General features: G+C 36.2%; 1 protein-coding gene across 13 annotated transcripts in view; it reads right to left on the reverse strand.

Moving 5' to 3' along the window:
* KIF21A (kinesin family member 21A) overlaps positions 1 to 19,487 on the reverse strand; it is a 147,088-nt gene that overhangs the window by 72,646 nt on the left and 54,955 nt on the right. For all 13 annotated transcript variants that reach the window (XM_081821480.1, XM_031032144.2, XM_081821483.1 and 10 more), the window contains exons 2-5: positions 3,018 to 3,240; positions 2,700 to 2,882; positions 1,166 to 1,315; positions 319 to 453 (exon numbers count right to left, since the gene is read on the reverse strand). In XM_081821480.1, coding sequence (XP_081677606.1) covers positions 319 to 453; positions 1,166 to 1,315; positions 2,700 to 2,882; positions 3,018 to 3,240 — 691 coding nt within the window. The remainder of the gene's footprint in view (positions 1 to 318; positions 454 to 1,165; positions 1,316 to 2,699; positions 2,883 to 3,017; positions 3,241 to 19,487) is intronic.

Genomic DNA, 19,487 nt, shown 5'->3' on the forward strand with positions numbered 1-19,487 from the left:
GACGAAGGGAAGGGAAGGACGAAGGGAAGGGAAGGACGAAGGGAAGGGAAGGACGAAGGAAAGGGAAGGACGAAGGGAAGGGAAGGACGAAGGAAAGGGAAGGACGAAGGAAAGGAAAGGACAAAGGAAAGGAAAGGACAAAGGAAAGGAAAGGACAAAGGAAAGGAAAGGAAAAAGGAAAAAGGAAAGGACAAAGGAAAGGAAAGGAAAAAGGAAAGGAAAGGAAAGGAAGGAAAGAAGGAAGGGAGGAAGGGAGGAAGGGAGGGGAAAAGAGAAGAGAAGAGAAGAAAGAAAAAGAAATTAGAACTAAAAACTCACAGCATCTATTTGGGGACACATTCTGGTTTGACACAAATGAATGGTAAAAATGGCATGTGAACGAGAGCTCTGAACATTCATCTGGGTACTAGCAGTTGTCCGGGATAAAGCACCCAGCTTCAAACACTGCATCATCTGGAAAAGGCAAAGAAAGATTTTACTTGAACAATATTTAAACAAGACACCATACAATCAGAAATCTAAGCTAATGGTCAAAACCTACCATATTAGGGGATATAAAAGATGTGGATTTTCATACTATTTTAGTTACAGGCACTTTCTGAGCTGAACTTCTCAGTATAATAGTGTATTATTTTTTTAATAGGAGAAAACACTGAGATTCCATTGTTTGTCATTTGCTGACATTTGCAGCTTCCATTCCAAAACTGTTACAGTAGAACACTTGGGAACAAACTAAGCAACAACTTGAATTACTGGGGCCCTCTGTATCTTCTCTTGAAATACTTTTCTGTAACTTTCCTTAATAGTTTCCCTTTAGGAACCATGATATAGTCCTACATATGTGACAGCAAAAGGAACACAAGGATTGGCATCTCATCCTTCACCTTAAATGATCTAACTCTCTCTAGCTGTGAAAGAAAACTATACATGTATTGCCTTAGATTCTTTTCATGCTATGATAAATGTACTGACTTTATCATAACCTTGACATTATAGATAATAAAATCCTGATATAAAAAAAATATGGGGAAAGAAGACAAGATTTTTAACTCCATATTACATATATGGATACAAATTTCATTCTTGATCTTAAGCAAACTATCAGTAAGGCTGATTATTAAATAAAGCCAAATATGCTCTATTTTAACTTTAACATAAATGTCACCTCTGATTCTGTATTCACAGTACGTGTTGTGACGCCCACAGTATAAATTCCTCCAGCTGAATCTTCATGAATTCTTATATTTGATTTTTTATTTTTTGCATCAATATCACGAGTGGTATCAAATAAGTCAAGGACCTCTTCATTATATAGCTATCAAAAAGAAATATTATAAGCTTAATTTTAGTAGAAATTGCCTCATGGCTATTAACATATATTGCATATTATCTTTCTAACATATCTTAAAACATTTTCAAATAACATATTTCTTTAAAATAACACATAAAAATGAATGATACAATTATTACTAAAATACAAATAAATGCCAGATTTCTTTATAAGAGTAAGAACAGTAAATGACTTAATCATGACTAATGAGTTGAAAACTAGCTAAAATGATCTATTAATCATTTGCAAGAGATAAACAAATATTTATAAATATTAAGTAAATGCAGAAATACCAAATGCACACAAATCCGAAGCCTAGGGAAGATTTTAAGAATTTTTACTACTTCAGCTAAAAATATTTCCTATTGTCCTACAACCTTTCTTAATGTATCTAAAAATTAATACTTAGTATTTTTCCAAGGTCAGCAATAATTTTAGTGTTTCTGTATCAATAGTGGCTAAGAAGATTATACCTTAGAAGAGGATGCATACACCTATTTTTCTATCAATATGCTTATAGTCACAATGCCTAACAACATCTGGACGGTGAAAGGGAAGGCAGAAGAACACTGTTTCTTTTTTTTTCCACTACTAATTACCTTTCTTTTGGTAAGAAGTACATAGTTACATTATTCTTAGTTTTTACTAAATTGGGATTTCCATTAAAACCAGGAGTAAGATAACTGATGTTAATTTGAATTAAGTTTTCTATTTTGTGCTATATAATGCTGAACAAACTATTTCATCAATGATCAAAATGATTAGCTCAGGCACTCTAGACTAGAACTAGACTAGAACACTCTTTGAACCAAGCACCCAGAATTATAATGTTGCCATCCACCTAACTGCAATATTGCTCAAATCCCAGATGTCCTCTTACTGTCATGTTCCTCCCACCAGACTGGTGACTGCCCTAAATTAATCCAAACCTGCCCCAACCTTTGGACATTGCATAAAACATAGGCCTATCCTTGCAGCAATACCAGTTTTTGCAGCCCAATTAGTGCTATAGCCTCAATCCTATTATTCCACACATCTTCCCTCCTTCTTAGCTGCTGAGTTCCCAGATCTTTGTGAGCCTGTCTACACTACAACAGTAATTATAAGATGGAGTCTGAAATAAACAATATTAATTGTTTTACCCTATGGACTCCGGTCAAGTCTTCATAATTTTTAATACCAATAAGAATATTTATTACTTATTATCTATTGTTACTATGACCTATTACCTAAAATTAATTTACTCAAATGTTATTTATTAAGCACTAAGTGCCAAATACTATACTAGAAACAGGGAGTATAAAATCATAAGAGTTATGGTCTTAAGGATAAGATATAAAGGAAACTAATGACACAATTAGACTATTACCTCTAAGAATTGGGCATTCACTTTAAAATCTGGAGCAGGAAGCCCATTTTTAATTGCAGTGTGTTTTTTTTCTTCAATACTCTTGAAAAGGTGTTTAACAGCACGAGAAATAATACCCTGTTCTTCCTCGATGATGTTAACATCAAATCCTGTTCCCATTGTATATGTTTTGCCAGCTCCAGTCTGAATAAAAGAAGAGAACAAAGAAAAATGCATGCTTGATACTAATAACGTAAGTTCAAGAAACAAAAATAAAAGTGCAAGTGAATTGACACTTCTGAAAAGTTACAGCTTCTATGAAAATAATTTGGTACTTACTTGTCCATAGGCAAAAACAGTAGCATTGTATCCTTCAAAACAACCTTCAATTAGTTTTTCTATACATTGAGTGTAGATCTGCTCTTGCTGAGATTCAATGTCAAACACATAATCAAAAGTAAAAGCTTTATCTTTCCCTAGGAAGACCTGAGGTTCTCCTGGTGTGACAGATGTACAAATATGGCATCCTTCAATCTTCTCTTTGGCAAGCTGTGGTCTTATTCTGTGAGAAATAATTGGAAAAAATAAAATAAAATGAATGGAAAAAAACTGAAAGACACAAAACTTAAAAATTCCTAGCCAAATCTTTTAAAAACACTAATGTAATCTACTACTGCCTCTTCAGTTGAAAAGTTCAAATAAATTAAATTATACTGGGTCAATTGCAGTATGAGTTACTTGACAATCTCAAAAAATCATGAATAAGAATAAAATTAATCTTAAAATTAAATAATTTTGTGGGTGAATGCTTTTCCACAACTGTAACAAGTTAAAGACTCAGTTAAAATAAATTCTGCCACCAAAATTCTGTTTGTTGTTATTTTTGTTTTAAGTCTTCTCTTTATTTCCAGGGATGACAATAGCCAAAAGGGAGAAATTAAGAACATAATATTTATCTTGATGCCCCTGATTTGCCTTTTTTGCAAATTCTTCACCAGTGGTTTCCAAACTTATTTAACCATATCCTTCTGTCAGCTTAACATCTTGAAACACACTCTCACTATATATATATATTTGGGAATATATATATATATATATATTCATTATATTCATTATAAATGATATGCACTCTATTGATGTGTCATGTATTATGACATACACAAAAGCAGAATTTTGTAAAGAAAGAAATTAAAAATAAAAACAAAGAGAAGTTCCAATATTTTCTCTCCAAAACCCAGTGAATCAACATGCATACCTCCTAGGGTGTCCTCTCTCTACTTGGAAAACCACAGCATTATACCCACCCTACACTCAACCCCCATCTACTCCAGATTCTCGTACTTTCCTCTTCTGCTTCTCTTCCTGATTTCAAGTCCTCTTTTTAAAGAAGGAAAGTAAATATGGTGATATGTTGCTAACAGAACAAACCAAAATCTGGTCCTATTCTATTTAATCTATAAAAAGAGTATCCTGGGGTGCCTGGGTGGCTCAGTTGGTTAAGCATCTGACTCTTGATTTCGGCTCAGGTCATGATCTTGGTGTCTTTAGATCAAGCCCTGCATCTAGTCCCACTTTGAGCCAAGTCCTGTGGCCCTGTAGGGCTCCACATTTGGCGGGGAGTCTGCTTGAGATTCTTTCCCTCTGCCCCTCCTCCCTCCCCGGCTTGCACTTGTGCATGCACATGTGCGCTCCCTCTCTCTCAAATAAATAAATAAAATCTTCAAGAAAAAAAAAGGACTATCCTGGACATACACCTCACTGACTTACTGTACCTAGGTATTTTAAAAGGTTCCTATTTTGGGGCACCTGGGTGGCTCAGTTGGTTAAGCGTCTGCCTTCGGCTCAGGTCACGATCTCCAGGTCCTGGGATGGAGCTCCATGTCGGGCTCCCTGCTCAGTGGAGCGTCTGCTTCTCCCCCTGCTTGTGCTCTCTCTGTCTCTCTCTCTCTCTCTCAAATAAATAAAATCTTTAAAAATAATAATAAACAAACAAACAAATAAATAAGAGGTTCCTATCTGCCATGAAGAAGGAGAAGCAGTTTAAGGAAGAAAGTAAAGACAACCAGTGACAGAAAACATAAAATGATAAAGACAGACCAAAAAAAAGATTTTAAAAGAATCTAGTCCCAAATTATTATTTTTTGAGATCTGAATTTTTTTAATGGGGTCAATAGAAGTGGAATGAGTTCATCAATTTATTAGAGATAAAGCCAAACCTAAGACCAGATTGCCTGATTTTAACCCTTTCAGGTTCACCAGGATAGAAGGCCAATGGAAGGATAGGAAAGATAATACTGAGAAGGGACTCAATTTCTGCAACCCTGGTTATCTAAAATGGAATTCTATACTACCAAAAAACTGTGTTAACAATATATTTATGCAATTTTTTCTTTCCTCTGTGATAATAATATCTTTCTTTTATCAAGTCTTCAATTTCACTTATTTGTTTTAATGGAAAACAATAATCAATGTGGAGCTGGCTAGGTACTGTGGAAAGAGCAATAGAGTGGCCATCAGGAGACCTGGGTTTAACTACTTCCGTCACTCCACAGTTATCATGCATCTTCTCTCAGAGCTCCAATTTCCTCACCTGTGGATAGAAACTACAATTTCCAAGGTCCTTTTAGATCTAACACTATTTGACTGCAGGATACTATATTTTTAAAAGGGGGAAAGGAAAATAATATTTATATACTGTTATAAAAATAAAACAATATCCTAACAAATAAAACAAAGGGTTTCTTACAAGAAGCCACAGCCATGGACCATAGAAAGAGCTAATGGTAGTAGTAGCTTTGGCTGTCTGGTTCCACGTTTTCTTGATGAGTGAGTGGTCTTTCTCAAAATTAATATTCTCTTCCTTCCAAACTCCTTTTTTCCTATCTCACTTCATCCAATCATGGGTGGAAACCATAACAAAATCACCATCCTCCTTGGGAGAATCACCATCCTGACTGCTGCCAAGCTAGAAACAGGAGAGTAAACCTCAATTATTCCCTCTTCCCTATTCCATCTACTTAATCGACCTCCAAGAGCTATTATTATCTCTGAAATAGCTCAAGAGCCCACCAATTTCTTTCCTTCCCCATCAACACCACCATTATGTTACTTGGATTATTCCAAGTCTCCTCACTAGCCTGCCTGTGTCAATTCTTGCCCCCACCAATCTGTTCCATACACTGCAATATCAGTGATATTTGTAAAATATGAAACTGATCAGGTAACTACCTTGCTTAAAATCCTTCAGTACATCCCTAAACCCCTCTGCAGGCTCTCCTCTGGCCATGCTTCATCTCTGAAATAAAGAATTTTGGTTGCTGATGGTGGCGGTAGTGATGGCTTATTTTTAACCAGTTTCACTAACAAGCCATGCTCTCTCCAGCCTCTATACCTTCAAATATACTGCCCTCTTACCCTGGACACTCTTCCCCAACCTCTCAATTCCTAATTCCTTTTCCAGCCTGAACATCTCATGTTTTCAGTCTCTGTTTAGATTTCACTTCTTCAGAAAGCTCTAGCTAACTCTTTGCATTCCAACATAAAGTCATATCTGAACCCAGGCTTTTCTCTCTCTACCTCATGCCCCCAGGATTCTGCTCTCTCCGTTCTTTAGAGCTGCACTGTGAAGCTTAACAAATCCCATGTAATAAAACGGATAAAAATAAACTCAAACTGTCTAAATGAAAATGAGCACTGGACTACTGTCTGAAATCAGTGTCTCATTAATTCTAAGGAAATTATTATAACCATAGGCTAACTTCTTTGGCTATTAAGATATTTCTAATTTCATTTTAACATAACAAAGAAAAAGTAGATGCTATTTGAATTGCAGATATGACAGCCAATTTTAGAATGCCGATGTCATTCAGAACTTAATCTCCCAACCTCTATTCATCTGATTATTATCCTTGCTAATGGCAAGGAGGGTTGTGTTTGAAGCATGAATGATGTGCAATTCCACCCATTTGCACGGGCAGGGAGAGAGTGTGGCTTTAAAAACCAGCAAGGTGGGCGGAACTCTTTTCAACTGGATCCAGGCAATGGTAGTTTCCCAACAGGTTTGAGAAATTCCCACCTAGAAGAAGATGGTCTCCTGTACGTGCAGATAATTGGAGATTGACTATATTTCAAAGGCTAGAGATATATTCATTCACCTTTATAATTCCCCTTCAAAAATTAGTATTTTAAACTCTATAATTCCCTAAATTTATACCCAAGAATTCACGCATGAAGTTCTAACCCAAGCCAATTCCACTGCTTTAATAATGTGAAGAATCTGAAATTTACCCAGTACAAACCTCAATTTCAAAACTATAATTTGAAATTATATACAGACAAAATATATCAGCCCTTCTGGGAAATAACTAAAAATAGAATCTAAAAAAAATAATAAAAATAAAAAATAGAATCTGACATTTATGACTCTAAATATTTTTAAATATCTTCTTTCTTAGTATTTTTATGTAAAAATAAGAACATTAAACATATTCATCTAATCCCAACACTAAGAAAGAATCAGTGTTAACATTTTGGTTAACATTAACACTAAGAAATAATAACAAGGCCTTGTAGGTTTTTCAAAATGTGTAATCATGTAAATAGATATACTTGAAACTGCTTCTTAAAGAAAAACATTTATGCATAAAACTTACGTCATAAATATTTAGGATAAGATATTCCAATATTTCATAGAAATGATATTTATATGATAAAGGCCAAGAATCATGTGAGTTCTACCTAAAATATTAATTTGCTAACAGAGATGATCTCTATTTAGGTTTTTTTTAAAAAAAATGTTACATTGAAAATGAATGTAGGCTGGGTGAGTCTGTTATGGAAAAGAGTGACAGTTTTCCTAGAGAGTGTGCTTTTTTTCTTAGCATGAGATACAGACTTTTTATCCTTCGTGGACCATTGACCAATGGGTGGGTCTGAACCCACGAAGAGCCATACCAAAAAAAAAAAAAAAGAAAAGTAATTTGTTGTATCTAGCTTGTATAGATTGAAGGCTTGAAACAGAATATGATTCAAGCTGTTCATTATTCAGTTTTAAGATAAAAATACATGAACAAATGTTGTCTCCATTTTCTTACATCTAAATCTTTCCCTTAACATATAGTTACTTAGCTTCTGCTCTCACACTCTACTGAAACCACTCAGAAAGAGGCACCAAAGAAGCACTTTTCATTTCCAAATAAAGTGGACCCTTTTTAGTCTTCATCCTACCTGACCTCTCTTCAGCATTTGACCCTATTTACAACTTAGTAGGGGAGGAAAAACTTTTTCCCTATATCTTCTTAGGTTCTACTGGCTGTGGCCCTGTAAATTAGACTGACAAGACAGACTAACAAAGGAAAAACAAACAGAAGTTTATTCCCATGTATATCATGCATACATATGGGAATACTCAATGATGAATAACTCAAAGGGTGATTAGAACTTGGACTTATATAGCATATTAACAAAAGGAAAAAGAACTGAATTTCTAGAACAGCAAACAGTGGGAAGGTAAACATAAGGAGAAATTAATGGAAGATAAGTGCTAGTTAGTAAAGTTTGTTATATAGGTTCCTCCATTTCCATTCTAGTGACTAACTTCTGTCCTTCTTGGTCCAGAGGGGAGGGAAAACACCTTTACAAATTTATGTCCTGCTTTTAGACAAATAGGAAGAGGCAGAGATCTTTCCTTGTATCTGCTTTTTAAAAAATTCCCTTCCACTCAAAATAATCCTTATGTCAAAATGGCATATTTGGGGGAGGCATATTCTGCTAGCCTTCATATACCATATTTCTCAATTCTTTATCTGCAGTTGGCTTTTGTGACATCACTTTTTTTAACTGATTCTGATTTCTGAACCAATCTTTTTCTTTTATGCTTCATATGCCAACTAGCCTTAAAATGTCAGTGTTTCCCCCCACAAAATGTCCTAATTATTTAACATGGTATCTAACATTTTCCTAATCTGTATTCTACCTGACATTCCATCTTCAAATCTAGTAACATCCAGCTACACCAAACCACTGATCATTTCTTGATCACCTTATATACTTTCATTCACCATGCCAATGCACACAGTTCTCCCTCTGCTTGGAATGCCAAGCCTCCATCTCTCTGCATGGAAACCTCTTTGTAATTTTTCAAGACCTACCTTTATAAAGCTTTCCCTGACCACCCCAAGCTTGAATTAATTTATCCAATTTGTACATGGTTTTAGAATGGTAGCTATCAAATGAATTCTTATTGCTCTACTACAAATGAATTCTTTGAGAACAGAGAATAGATCCTATTCAATCATAAAACAAAGTAATTCAACATTTACTGACTCAATCCTATAAACTGCTCTAGTTAAGGGGGGGGCATTCCAATACTGGGCATGTGATTATCACAATAATCTAACTTTGCTCCATCACTTTATTCTGTTACTAGAAACCTGATTTTGAACAATTATTCAACCATCCTTTGTCTCTAATTTTTCTAATTATATTTTCTAATCTATAGGATGGGGAGCCTGAATTTAATATTCCTAAGGTCCTTTCTAATTTCAAATTATATTTTAATTATTCCTTTAAGAAAGTAAAATCCTGACTTAAAAGAATTATAAATAAACAACATTTTTTTCCTATACCCACCATTAGTTACACCACTTGTTCCTTATTTTTTCCCCTTATTTTTTTATGGTTCCTATCATTCCCTTCAGTTTTATAGCAAATGTAACTGCTATAGGAACAAGGAATTTCATTTATAAAAACATAACCACAGCTCCTTGCAGTGGCAGTAGCTAGTGAAGATTAGGGGAGATTCAGAGACTGAGACCAGTAACTTTCCTAAATTGGGCCCTGTTTTCTGTTACCTGCCTTCATAGTAACAATAACTAGTTTTAGTAAATGAGTATATCAAATAAGCCAAGAGCACTAGTTTCAAGATGTCCTGGATAGGACCAAAAAATAAAAAGATAAATATATGGGGGTGAGAGTGGGGGACTTATAGCTGCTACTTCTTCAGCTAGAGTTTTAGTCATCAAACTCAAAAAAATTGAGTTTTTAAAATTTAATTCTGCCACATACTGTTGGAGGAGGCAATCTACCTTGAGACTTGAGCATCCCTGCACATTTCTGCTGGATATGCCAAGAATGCAAGACCCTGACTGCTCTTTTTAAGGATCATTTCTCAAAGTTGCATTTCCTGCAAGCAAACTTTAGGGATAATGTCTTCTACCTGACAAAGAGCTAGCTTGCTTCTGTTTACTATAAAATCAGTGAATCCCCAAGTTTTGTGTTTCTCAATGCCCCACTGCTTGCACAGCACCCATATAATTAATAGGCCTACCTGCTTTGCCTCCATGGGTTGGGGGAAGAGGGGAACTGGGAAGCAGTTCAAATCATCATGAAGCTTACAGTGCTTTGTCTCTAACTCAAGAAACTTGTGGCTTCTGCCACTACATGAAACAGTAACAGTTGAGCTTGTTAATTTGTAAAGAGGATAAAATCTCAGACTTTTACCAGGTCTTAACACATACTAACTACGGAGTTTGGCAAGTCACCCTCTTAGCCTCAGTTTCCTTACCTATAAAATGGTAATATTATGACTGTAATATCCACATCACAGAATGTTAAACAAATGAGATAATATGTGGCAATGAAAGTCTATGTAGGTATAATAATATTGTTATTGTTGCTACAGCACCACTTGAAAATTCTCCAAGTCAGTTCCTTCATAAGGCACCTTTATCATCTTAACTCCACTGGAGCCTTCCAACATGGTATGCATGATATATTCTTATTGCCACATTTTTCAAAACACCCTTTGGATGACCTGAGTCTTTAGAACAACTAAATGTAGAACTATTTTGTGAGGAATAGAAGTATAACAGTGAACACTACCTAGATATGTAAGTATACATATACATATAAATATACAAACATATATTGCCATGCAAAGACCATCAAGCTGAAAAATGTTACACCTCCATTTGCAATGAAAAGTCATAATCCTAAAGTTAACCTTTTCATAGCAATAACCAAGCCTCATTATCCCTCTATTCATACTAAAACAGAGTACAACAGCAACCAAAATGGGAATTTTTATCCCTTTCAGTATTACCATCATTTTTACTATCTCCATATAGCCAATAAAGAAATTTCATTCAGAAAGGAAGAGAACAAAGTTCCAGAGTAACAGGTTCTTTTAAAAAGGGGAAATAAATCATTATGACAGACATTGTCCTTACTCTGAATTAAATTTGATTAAATGCTAGTGACAAGAATGTTCACAAATAACTAACAAATGATTTGTAGTTACTGAAGGGATGCTGATTTAAGTAAATAACACATGCCTTTATAATTTATACCCTCCTAGGACTTGTGCAGTCACCAGGGTTTTTTCTTTTTCCTAAATTATAAGAGTAGCACTAACATCACTCATTAACCTAAGTCCAAACATGCTGGCAATCAAACCTATATTTCTATTTTTTTCTTTCAATACTTTATTTAAATTCAAGTTAGTTAACATACAGTGCAGTATTAGTTTCAGGGGTAGAATTTCGTGAGTCATCACTCACATATAACACCCAGTACTCATCACAAGTGCCCCCGCCAATGCTCATTACCCATTTAATTCATCCCCCCACCCACTGCCCCTCCAACAACCCTCAGTTTGTTCCCTGTAGTTAAGAGTCTCTTATGGTTTGCCTTCCTCTGTTTTTATCTTATTTTATTTTTCCTTCCCTTCCCCTATGTTCATCTTTTTTTTTTTTTAGATTGTTTTATTTAATTGACAGAGAGAGAGAGTACAAGCAGGGGGAGCAGCAGAGGGAGAGGGAAATGCAGGCTCCACGCTGAGCAGAGAGCCCGATGTGGGGCTCAGTGCTAGGACCCTGGGATCATGACCTGAGCCAAAGGCAGACACTTAACTGACTGAGCCACCCAGGTGCACCTCCTCTATGTTCATCTGTTTTGTTTCTTAAATTCCACATATGAGTGAAATCATATGGTATTTGTCTTTCTCTGACTTATTTCACTTAGCATAATACTCTCTAGTTCCATCCAAACCTGAATTTTTAAACACATGTAGTTTTTAGTATCTTCCAGACTCTTTCTCTTATACCCTCACTTCTCCTATCCCTCTGTCCCTGTTTTATTAAAGGCAACACAAGAAATAAACCTTTCTTTCCTAATTGGTCAAGATATTTTTATTTTTCCCCATAAACAGAAAGGAAATAACACACAAACGTCTTCCTTTGTGCATTTGGCCATTGTTAACCTCATTCTGTTAGAATACACTGTTGTCCCTAACCCACAGTTTCAAAAATGTTACAAATTTTTCCATTACCTAAATGTCTTTGTAAATGGTCTCTTCTTTTTTTGCTTGAGTTACTCTGATCTCATCCCCACAAGACTGTGGTAGTTCTCCAGTTTACTCAATAATCTGACCTGATTCCCACTTTGTGTAGCTCTTTTACTTACAGCTATCTGTAATTAGCCTACTTGGCACCTTGTTAACACCTTTGTTCTTCTTATACGACACCAATAAATCTGTCCCCTGTTCAGATCCCTTACTCTTTTTTTTTTCTCATTTGTCAGTGTTTTGGATGATCATTATATTGGATGCTACTTACTAGTGTTCAATTTGACATCTTACTGTTAGTTATATCCTACTAATATCTTCCCTTCCATTTCTTAAAAATTAGGACAGCTATCACATTGCCACCACAAATGAGCCACCAGGGTTTCTGGCCCTTTTTTGGTCCTCCCCTAGTTCATTCCAGTTAGTAGACAGACATTAAGGAAGGATCTACCCCACTTTAACCCTCTATCCTTTGTTCTAGAAGAGAGTTTCTGCCACATCATAGGAACTTGTAGACCATTTGTGGCCTTGCTGAATTGTTTTCCTAAGAAATCAGGCATGGCATAAATAGTAAGTAACATAAGTCCACAAAAAGAAATTCCCCTTCCTGAAATGGATCTTTAATTACAGTTATAATTTATGGGAAGAAATGTATTTCTCCAAGACATTCATGAAAGAAACACACCTCGGTAATTCCATTAAAGAGATTAATTCTGTAAAAAGCTTAAGAACAATAAAGGACGGCAGTGTGTACCTGGTACCTTTTTCCTTCCCTTCCCCTATGTTCATCTTTTTTTTTTTAAGATTTTATTTATTTAATTGACAGAAAGAGAGAGTACAAGCAGGGGGATCAGCAGAGGGAGAGGGAAATGCAGGCTCCCTGCATTTAATGGATTAAAATGAATTTTAATCCGTTAATGATGAATCACTTTTAAAAATTACTCAGAAATCCTATCTTAATCTGTATAATTAGCTATGTATCCTATGGCCTTCACCTCTGTGTGGTCCACCTGACTCAAGTTTATTCTCACTCAGGAACACCATAAGATATGTATTAATGTTTGGTGCTATGATTCCTAGACTAACCTACTCAATCTCTGGCTTGCAAAGCCACTTAGGAAAACAAAGGTTTATTTCCCTCAAGTACAGTTCAACACTGGCTAATTAGGGAAAGAAAGTGGGGAGGGGGGGCGAAGAATGATGGGACACTGACTTCCTCTGACTTCAACTTCCATGTCTCATACTTTTTCATCCCCATGATTCAACTAAGGATACAGCACACTGAAAAAAATACTCTCTGTTCATAGGGAGAAGCATCATATGCCACTTTCTCTGTTAAGTACCAGCCAGATGTTCAGAGAACTGCATTGAAATAGTACGCACAGGCAGACCAAAAAAAAGAAAGTAGCCAAATTCTGGATCTAAAGAAAAGTCCAATCCTCTACATCACTGTAATTAATACTTTTAGAAACTCTGGGCTTTCTTGTTTAGATTCTCTCCCCAAAATAGGAAAACTTCTACTCCAAAAAACTGAGAGAGTAAGGAAAAGGGGTACGTTAAGTCATGACATGACACATCCCCCTATTGTCTAAAGTGGTCATCAAATTCCTGTTGTTGCTAGTGGCTGTACATGGTGGATGTCTATAACCCAAGACCATCAGAAAACCTCATTGAGTCAACAAGTCCCTACTAAATGTCAAACAGTGTGTAAAGCAAGGACTTTAAAAACAAAAACAAAGACCTTGAGAAAGGTAGCTATGGGAGAGAGAAAAAAAAAACAAAGAGCCAGAAGAAAATTAAGTATGTGCTCAATGGAATATTATGTACAAAGGAAACATGAAATAAAGAGTAGTCAGAGGAGAATGGGATAGTTACAGGAAAAGCTTCAGCAGGAAATTATATTTGACCTAGATTTCAAAAGGTGATTAGAATTTTCCGGGCAGAGAAGAGAGTAAAAGTCAGTTCAGGCAAAGCATAGGCAAAGATACATGAAGTGTCTTTGTTCCTGGTTGTAACATAATTCTTTGAGGAAAGCACCAGGATAATAAAAGTTCCTAGAATTTAGGTATGTTTTATGAATGTTATGACACCGTATAAGTAGGCATCCCAACCAAAATATTATCCTCTAAAATTAACACCGTAGTCTCTGCAAGATGAAAGATGCCACACAAAAGCCATATTGGATCTCTGCCAAAATTCTTTTCATTTTTCTCCCGTAGTTTGATTCTTCACCCATTTTCACCATACCCTATGCCCTAGGAGACTGAAATTCTTGAGCTACAACAATGGGCTCCCTTCCCTTAGGCTTCCAGTGGGGCTTAGCAGAGGGAGGTGCCAGTAAGACATTGCACAGTAGGAATGAGTTCTAGGTATTCATTCTCCTGGCTCCTTCCCTGCCAGGTCCTGTTGGTGGGCCATGTCCCTTTACCAAAGGCCACAACTCCTATCAGGACATCTACATCGGTATGTTTCCCCCCCTACCATTGCTCATATCAGAGTACTGCCTTATCCCTTAGAGTCTCCTTAATGTAGTCCATCCTCTACCATACTTTCCCCAATCATTTTGTCTGAATGTATTATCTGTTTCCTGCCAAGATCCTGACCAATCAGGATTAGTCTCTGAAAATGGCAACAACCCTTTTTTTAGTACTACTACTGTGAAACCATCCCCTTCACTCCCAGTCCTGACACCAATATTGACCTAGAATATAGAGCCATCAAGATCCCTACAATTCTCCATCCCTTCACAAGTAAGTCACTGACCCAATCTCTTTCCTAGGAAGAACTGGGGTTTGAGATATATGTAATAGATTTTAAATATGTAATAAATATGTAAATAAACACAAAGTTTAAAAAGCATTATCTATGAATGATCTTTGAGCGCTATCTTACAGAATTAGTTCTTTTATTTTATTTTTTAAAGATTTATTTATTTATTTACTTGTCAGAGAGAGAGAAAAAGAGCACAAGCAGAAGGAGCAGCAGACAGACAGAGAAGCAGGCAGAGGGAGAAGCAGGCTCCCCGCTGAGCAAGGAGCCTGATGCAGGACTCGATCCCAGGGCCCCGATCCCAGGATCATGACCTGAGCCGAAGGCAGGCACTCAACCAACTAAGCCACCCAGGCATCCCCAGACTTAGTTTTTTAAATTTAATCTCACAATTTAAAAGATTTAATTAACAGTTGAGTTTTGTTTTTGAAACTTGAAAAGGTGGAAGATGACTCAAGAGGGTAAGACTGAAGAGAAAAAGCAATCTCAGAGTTGTGATAACCAGAAAATATTTCAACTCTCATTCTGAGATCATCAAGTTTCTATTTCTCTCATTATAGTCCACCCCAATTATATATAGAATTTTCAAGAATTTTACTAGAAAGTTCTTTCTAAATGAAACCATACATGTTTCTGGGGAAAAGAGAGGATCTCCTTCTATGCTTGATAATACTGTATGTGTATGAAACTATTTCATCATGAGAAAAACTGTATTATGACTATAATGACAGCAATACATCCTCAATCCAAGGTGTATATTATTTGTGTTTACAATCATTTTGTGGAAGGGAAAAAGACTTGTCACTTCAGCTCTGCTTCTTAGAAATAGAAATAATATTTTTTAAGTGTAACTGAATGATGTACAAATTAAGATTCTGGTTCTACGGGTGCCTGACTGTCTTATAGTTGGTAGAGCATGCAACTCTTGATCTTAGGATCATGAGTTCGAGCTCCATGTTGGGCATAGTTTATTTTTTTTATTTTATTTTTTTAAGATTTTGTTTATTTATTTGACAGAGAGAGACAGAGCGAGAGAGGGGGGGCATAGTTTACTTGAAAAAAAAAAAAGATTCTGGTTCCAAACTAATGAACATAAGTGGTTGATACCAATTTTTATTATCAATAAAAAGTCCTATCACAAACCCTAAAATAAGCCATAATTTTGTCATCTCCCAATAAATCCAAAGTGACAGGGCAAAGCCAAGACAAGGAACACATATATTTTTGTAAAGAAAGTGTGGTAGTTAGAATTTTAGTATGATCCCCAATGATCCACATCCATATATAATTCCTGCCCCTTAAGTGTGATGGAAATTATGAATATGAAGATTTATCACTTCCAATTTATTTACTAACTAACTGATATGGAGTTAATCAAAGAGAAATCATCCTGGGTGGGCCTGATCTAATCAGGCAGGTGAGCCTTTAAAAAAAGGTGAAACATCAAAGAGACAGGCTCCTGCTAGAACACAAGAAGAAGGCAAATAATCATGTCATCAACTGCCTACAGAGAAGGATGCTTTTAGGAGATGATGCTTTTAGGAGGTGAGCAACCAGACAACAATTAGCAAGAAAATGGGACTCAGTTGTACAACCACAAAGAACTGAATTCTGCCCCAGCCTGAATAAACTTAGAAGACATGAGCCCCCAATGAGGAATGCAGCCCTGACTGACACCTTCATTACAGCCTTATGAGACCTGAGCAGAGAATCCAGCTAAGCTGTGATTAGAATCTTGATCCATGGAAACTGAGATATAATAAACATATGTTATTTTAAGTTGCCAAATCTGTAATAATTTGTTATATAGCAACAGAACACTAATATAGAAGGATACCTTATACTCTTTCCTACACTAAATTATATTGCTTTAGGATCATAATCATTAAAACTACTGCTTATGCTAATTTTAAACTCAGAATAGTCAGATGGGTGACATCTGGCATATTACAATGATAGTAATAAATAAGTCAAAGAAATCTCATTCATGATACCATTAATCTATCTGCCCTTTTGGGAAAAAAATGAACTCATCCCATTTCTAAGTTACAAATCTCCTACTATGTTTCTTTAAGCTTAATTTTTTTACTTCAGAATCCCTGAATCAAATGCTTGACAATATCCCGTATTTCCTGTCTTAAAATAAAAATAAATGCTGATAAGTATAAGGAAAAATAACTCCAAATAGAAACATGGTTTCCTTCCAAGTATAATATTCTCTGACCTTCAATTCAGAAGCAATTACAAGACAATAGTTACAATAAGGACTTTATATTCTCTATGCTTCTTTTTTCTTTTTTATTTAAATTCTATTTAATTATCATATAGTATATTATTAGCTTCACAGGTAGAATTTAGTGATTCATCAGTTGCATATAACACCTAGCACTCATTCCTTCAAGTTCCCCCCTTAATGCCCATCACCCAGTTACCCCGTCCCCCCACCTACCTCCCCTCTCTATGCTTCTTAGATGATAGTTAACCTGAGTTCCCACAATTCTCTTTCTGTTTATATTTTCTACTATGAAATTGGGACACTTTTCTTCTGGTAGTGCCCTTTGGTACTTATGAGCACCAACTATAACAGGGAAAGAGAATAGGTTATGCCCTACGGCAGGATGAATAATGGTCCAAATTCCCAGAACCTTACATGGTAAAAGAGACTAGAGATGCAATTAAATTAAGGATTTTGAGATAATCCTGGATTATCGAGGTGGCCCGATATAATCACAAGTGCCCTTATAAGAGGCATAAAAAGGGTGATTTGCTACAGCAGGGGAATGTCAAAATGATGCCATGTGGGAAATACTTGACCAGTCATTGCTAGTGTTGAACAAGAAGTAAGGGGCAAAAAGCCAAAGAATGTAAGCAACTTGTAGACACTAGGAAAAGCATATTCTCCCCTTGAGCCTTCAGGAGGAATGTAGTCCTACTAAATCATTTGAGGACTTTTGACCTCCAGAACTATAAGGTAATATATTTGTGGGTTTTTTTAAGATTTTATTTTTAAGTAATCGCTACACCCAACATGGGGCTTAAACTCACAACCCTGAGATCAAGAGTTGCATGCTTCACCAAATGAGCGAGCCAAGCACCCCATGCTGGTGTTTTTTTCAGCCACTAAATTTGTGGTAGTTTGTTACAGCAAAACTAGTATATGGCCTTTAACTTGATATAAACAGTCTAGTCCTAAAAACATGAGTCATAGTTAAGGTAACCATAAAATTTTATTGTCCAAACCAGGATACTTTTGGAAGTGAAAGGAGTACTATTAATAATCATAGTAGGACAATAGTCATATATTAGGACTGTACTAGGAAAACTGAGATTTATGATCAGCCTAGTCACAGTACACTCATAGTAGGGAATTCAGCCAAATTACAGAGATGTACACTTGGCCTTAACATGAGGAAAGGTCTTTTTTTTTTTTTTTTAAAGATTTATTTATTTGAGAGAGCGAGAATGAGAGAATGAGAGAATGAGAGAGAGAGAGTACATGAGAGGGGGGAGGGTTAGAGGGAGAAGCAGACTCCTTGCCAAGCAGGGACCCCGATGCAGGACTCGATCCAGGGACTCCAGGATCATGACCTGAGCCGAAGGCAGTCGCTCAACCAACTGAGCCACCCAGGCGCCCGAGGAAAGGTCTTTTTAACCATTAATTCATCAAAAAACAGATGGACTGCCTTAGGAGGTAGGGAGGTACCCACAATGCCTACTGACAACAGACAAGGTTGTACAGGTTCTCAAGCCTGGTTCATGGGAGAATCACCTGGTATGTTTCAGTGTGTTTATTTTGTTATGTTTTTAATTCATATTGTAAGTCCCATCCAAGACCTATTGAATCAGAATTTCCAAACGTGGGGAACCCAGAATCTATATTTTTAATTAAATTTCCAAATGATTCTAACATAATGCTAACCTAGCACCCAACTTTGGGAGCAATGATGAGCAGTGATATTTATATTTTATTTGGAAGTAGACCCTTTCACCCTAGGGTTCTCATACACACACATAATAATGCCATTCCTTCTACCACCTACTTTTTTCCCAAACACAATTTCAGTCTTAAAGCCCAATATGCAAAACATATAAAAATGAAGTCACTCCTACTAGAGGTACCCCAGGGATTCCTCACCACTAGGCTCCCCACCCACAGCAGCCCCTAAGGCTCCTCCATGAACTCCAGGGTTCCTCTGAGAATAGACCTATGAAAACAAAGCCCCCGCATCACTGGAAGTAAGCAGTTTCAAGGTGTCCATTGTTTGTTGTAACTACTCAGAAGCAACTGCCTTTTAAAATTATGTATTTGGAGTTTGTCTCTAATATATTAAGTTCAGCTTTGTCATCCAACTTCCTAATAAATTGCCTTTCTTGGTTTTCAGTTCCTCTGCCTGAGGGTACTTCAAGTTGGTGTATGGGTATAGGGTGAAGAACTTTTTCTTTCATCATTCTCTTTAAAAGATGGCAGATTTAGCTCCTTATTTATAAGATTTTATTTTATAAAGAAAGAGGTAATTGTGAGTTCAAAAATGTTTGAAAACCATTGTTATAGAGGAAATTCCTGCATATAGTGAGAGATAAACTATATAATCCTAAAGTTCCCTTAAGCACCAGCTCTAAAATTCTAAAAACTTCATATTGTGATGATTCTAAGAGCTATCACAGGCAATCTGATTGCCAATAAAATAAAAACAGGA

The sequence above is a fragment of the Leptonychotes weddellii genome, chromosome 5 (assembly GCF_054177405.1).
Source record: "Leptonychotes weddellii isolate Sample4059 chromosome 5, ASM5417740v2, whole genome shotgun sequence".
In the NCBI taxonomy this organism is placed as follows: Eukaryota; Metazoa; Chordata; class Mammalia; order Carnivora; family Phocidae; genus Leptonychotes; species Leptonychotes weddellii.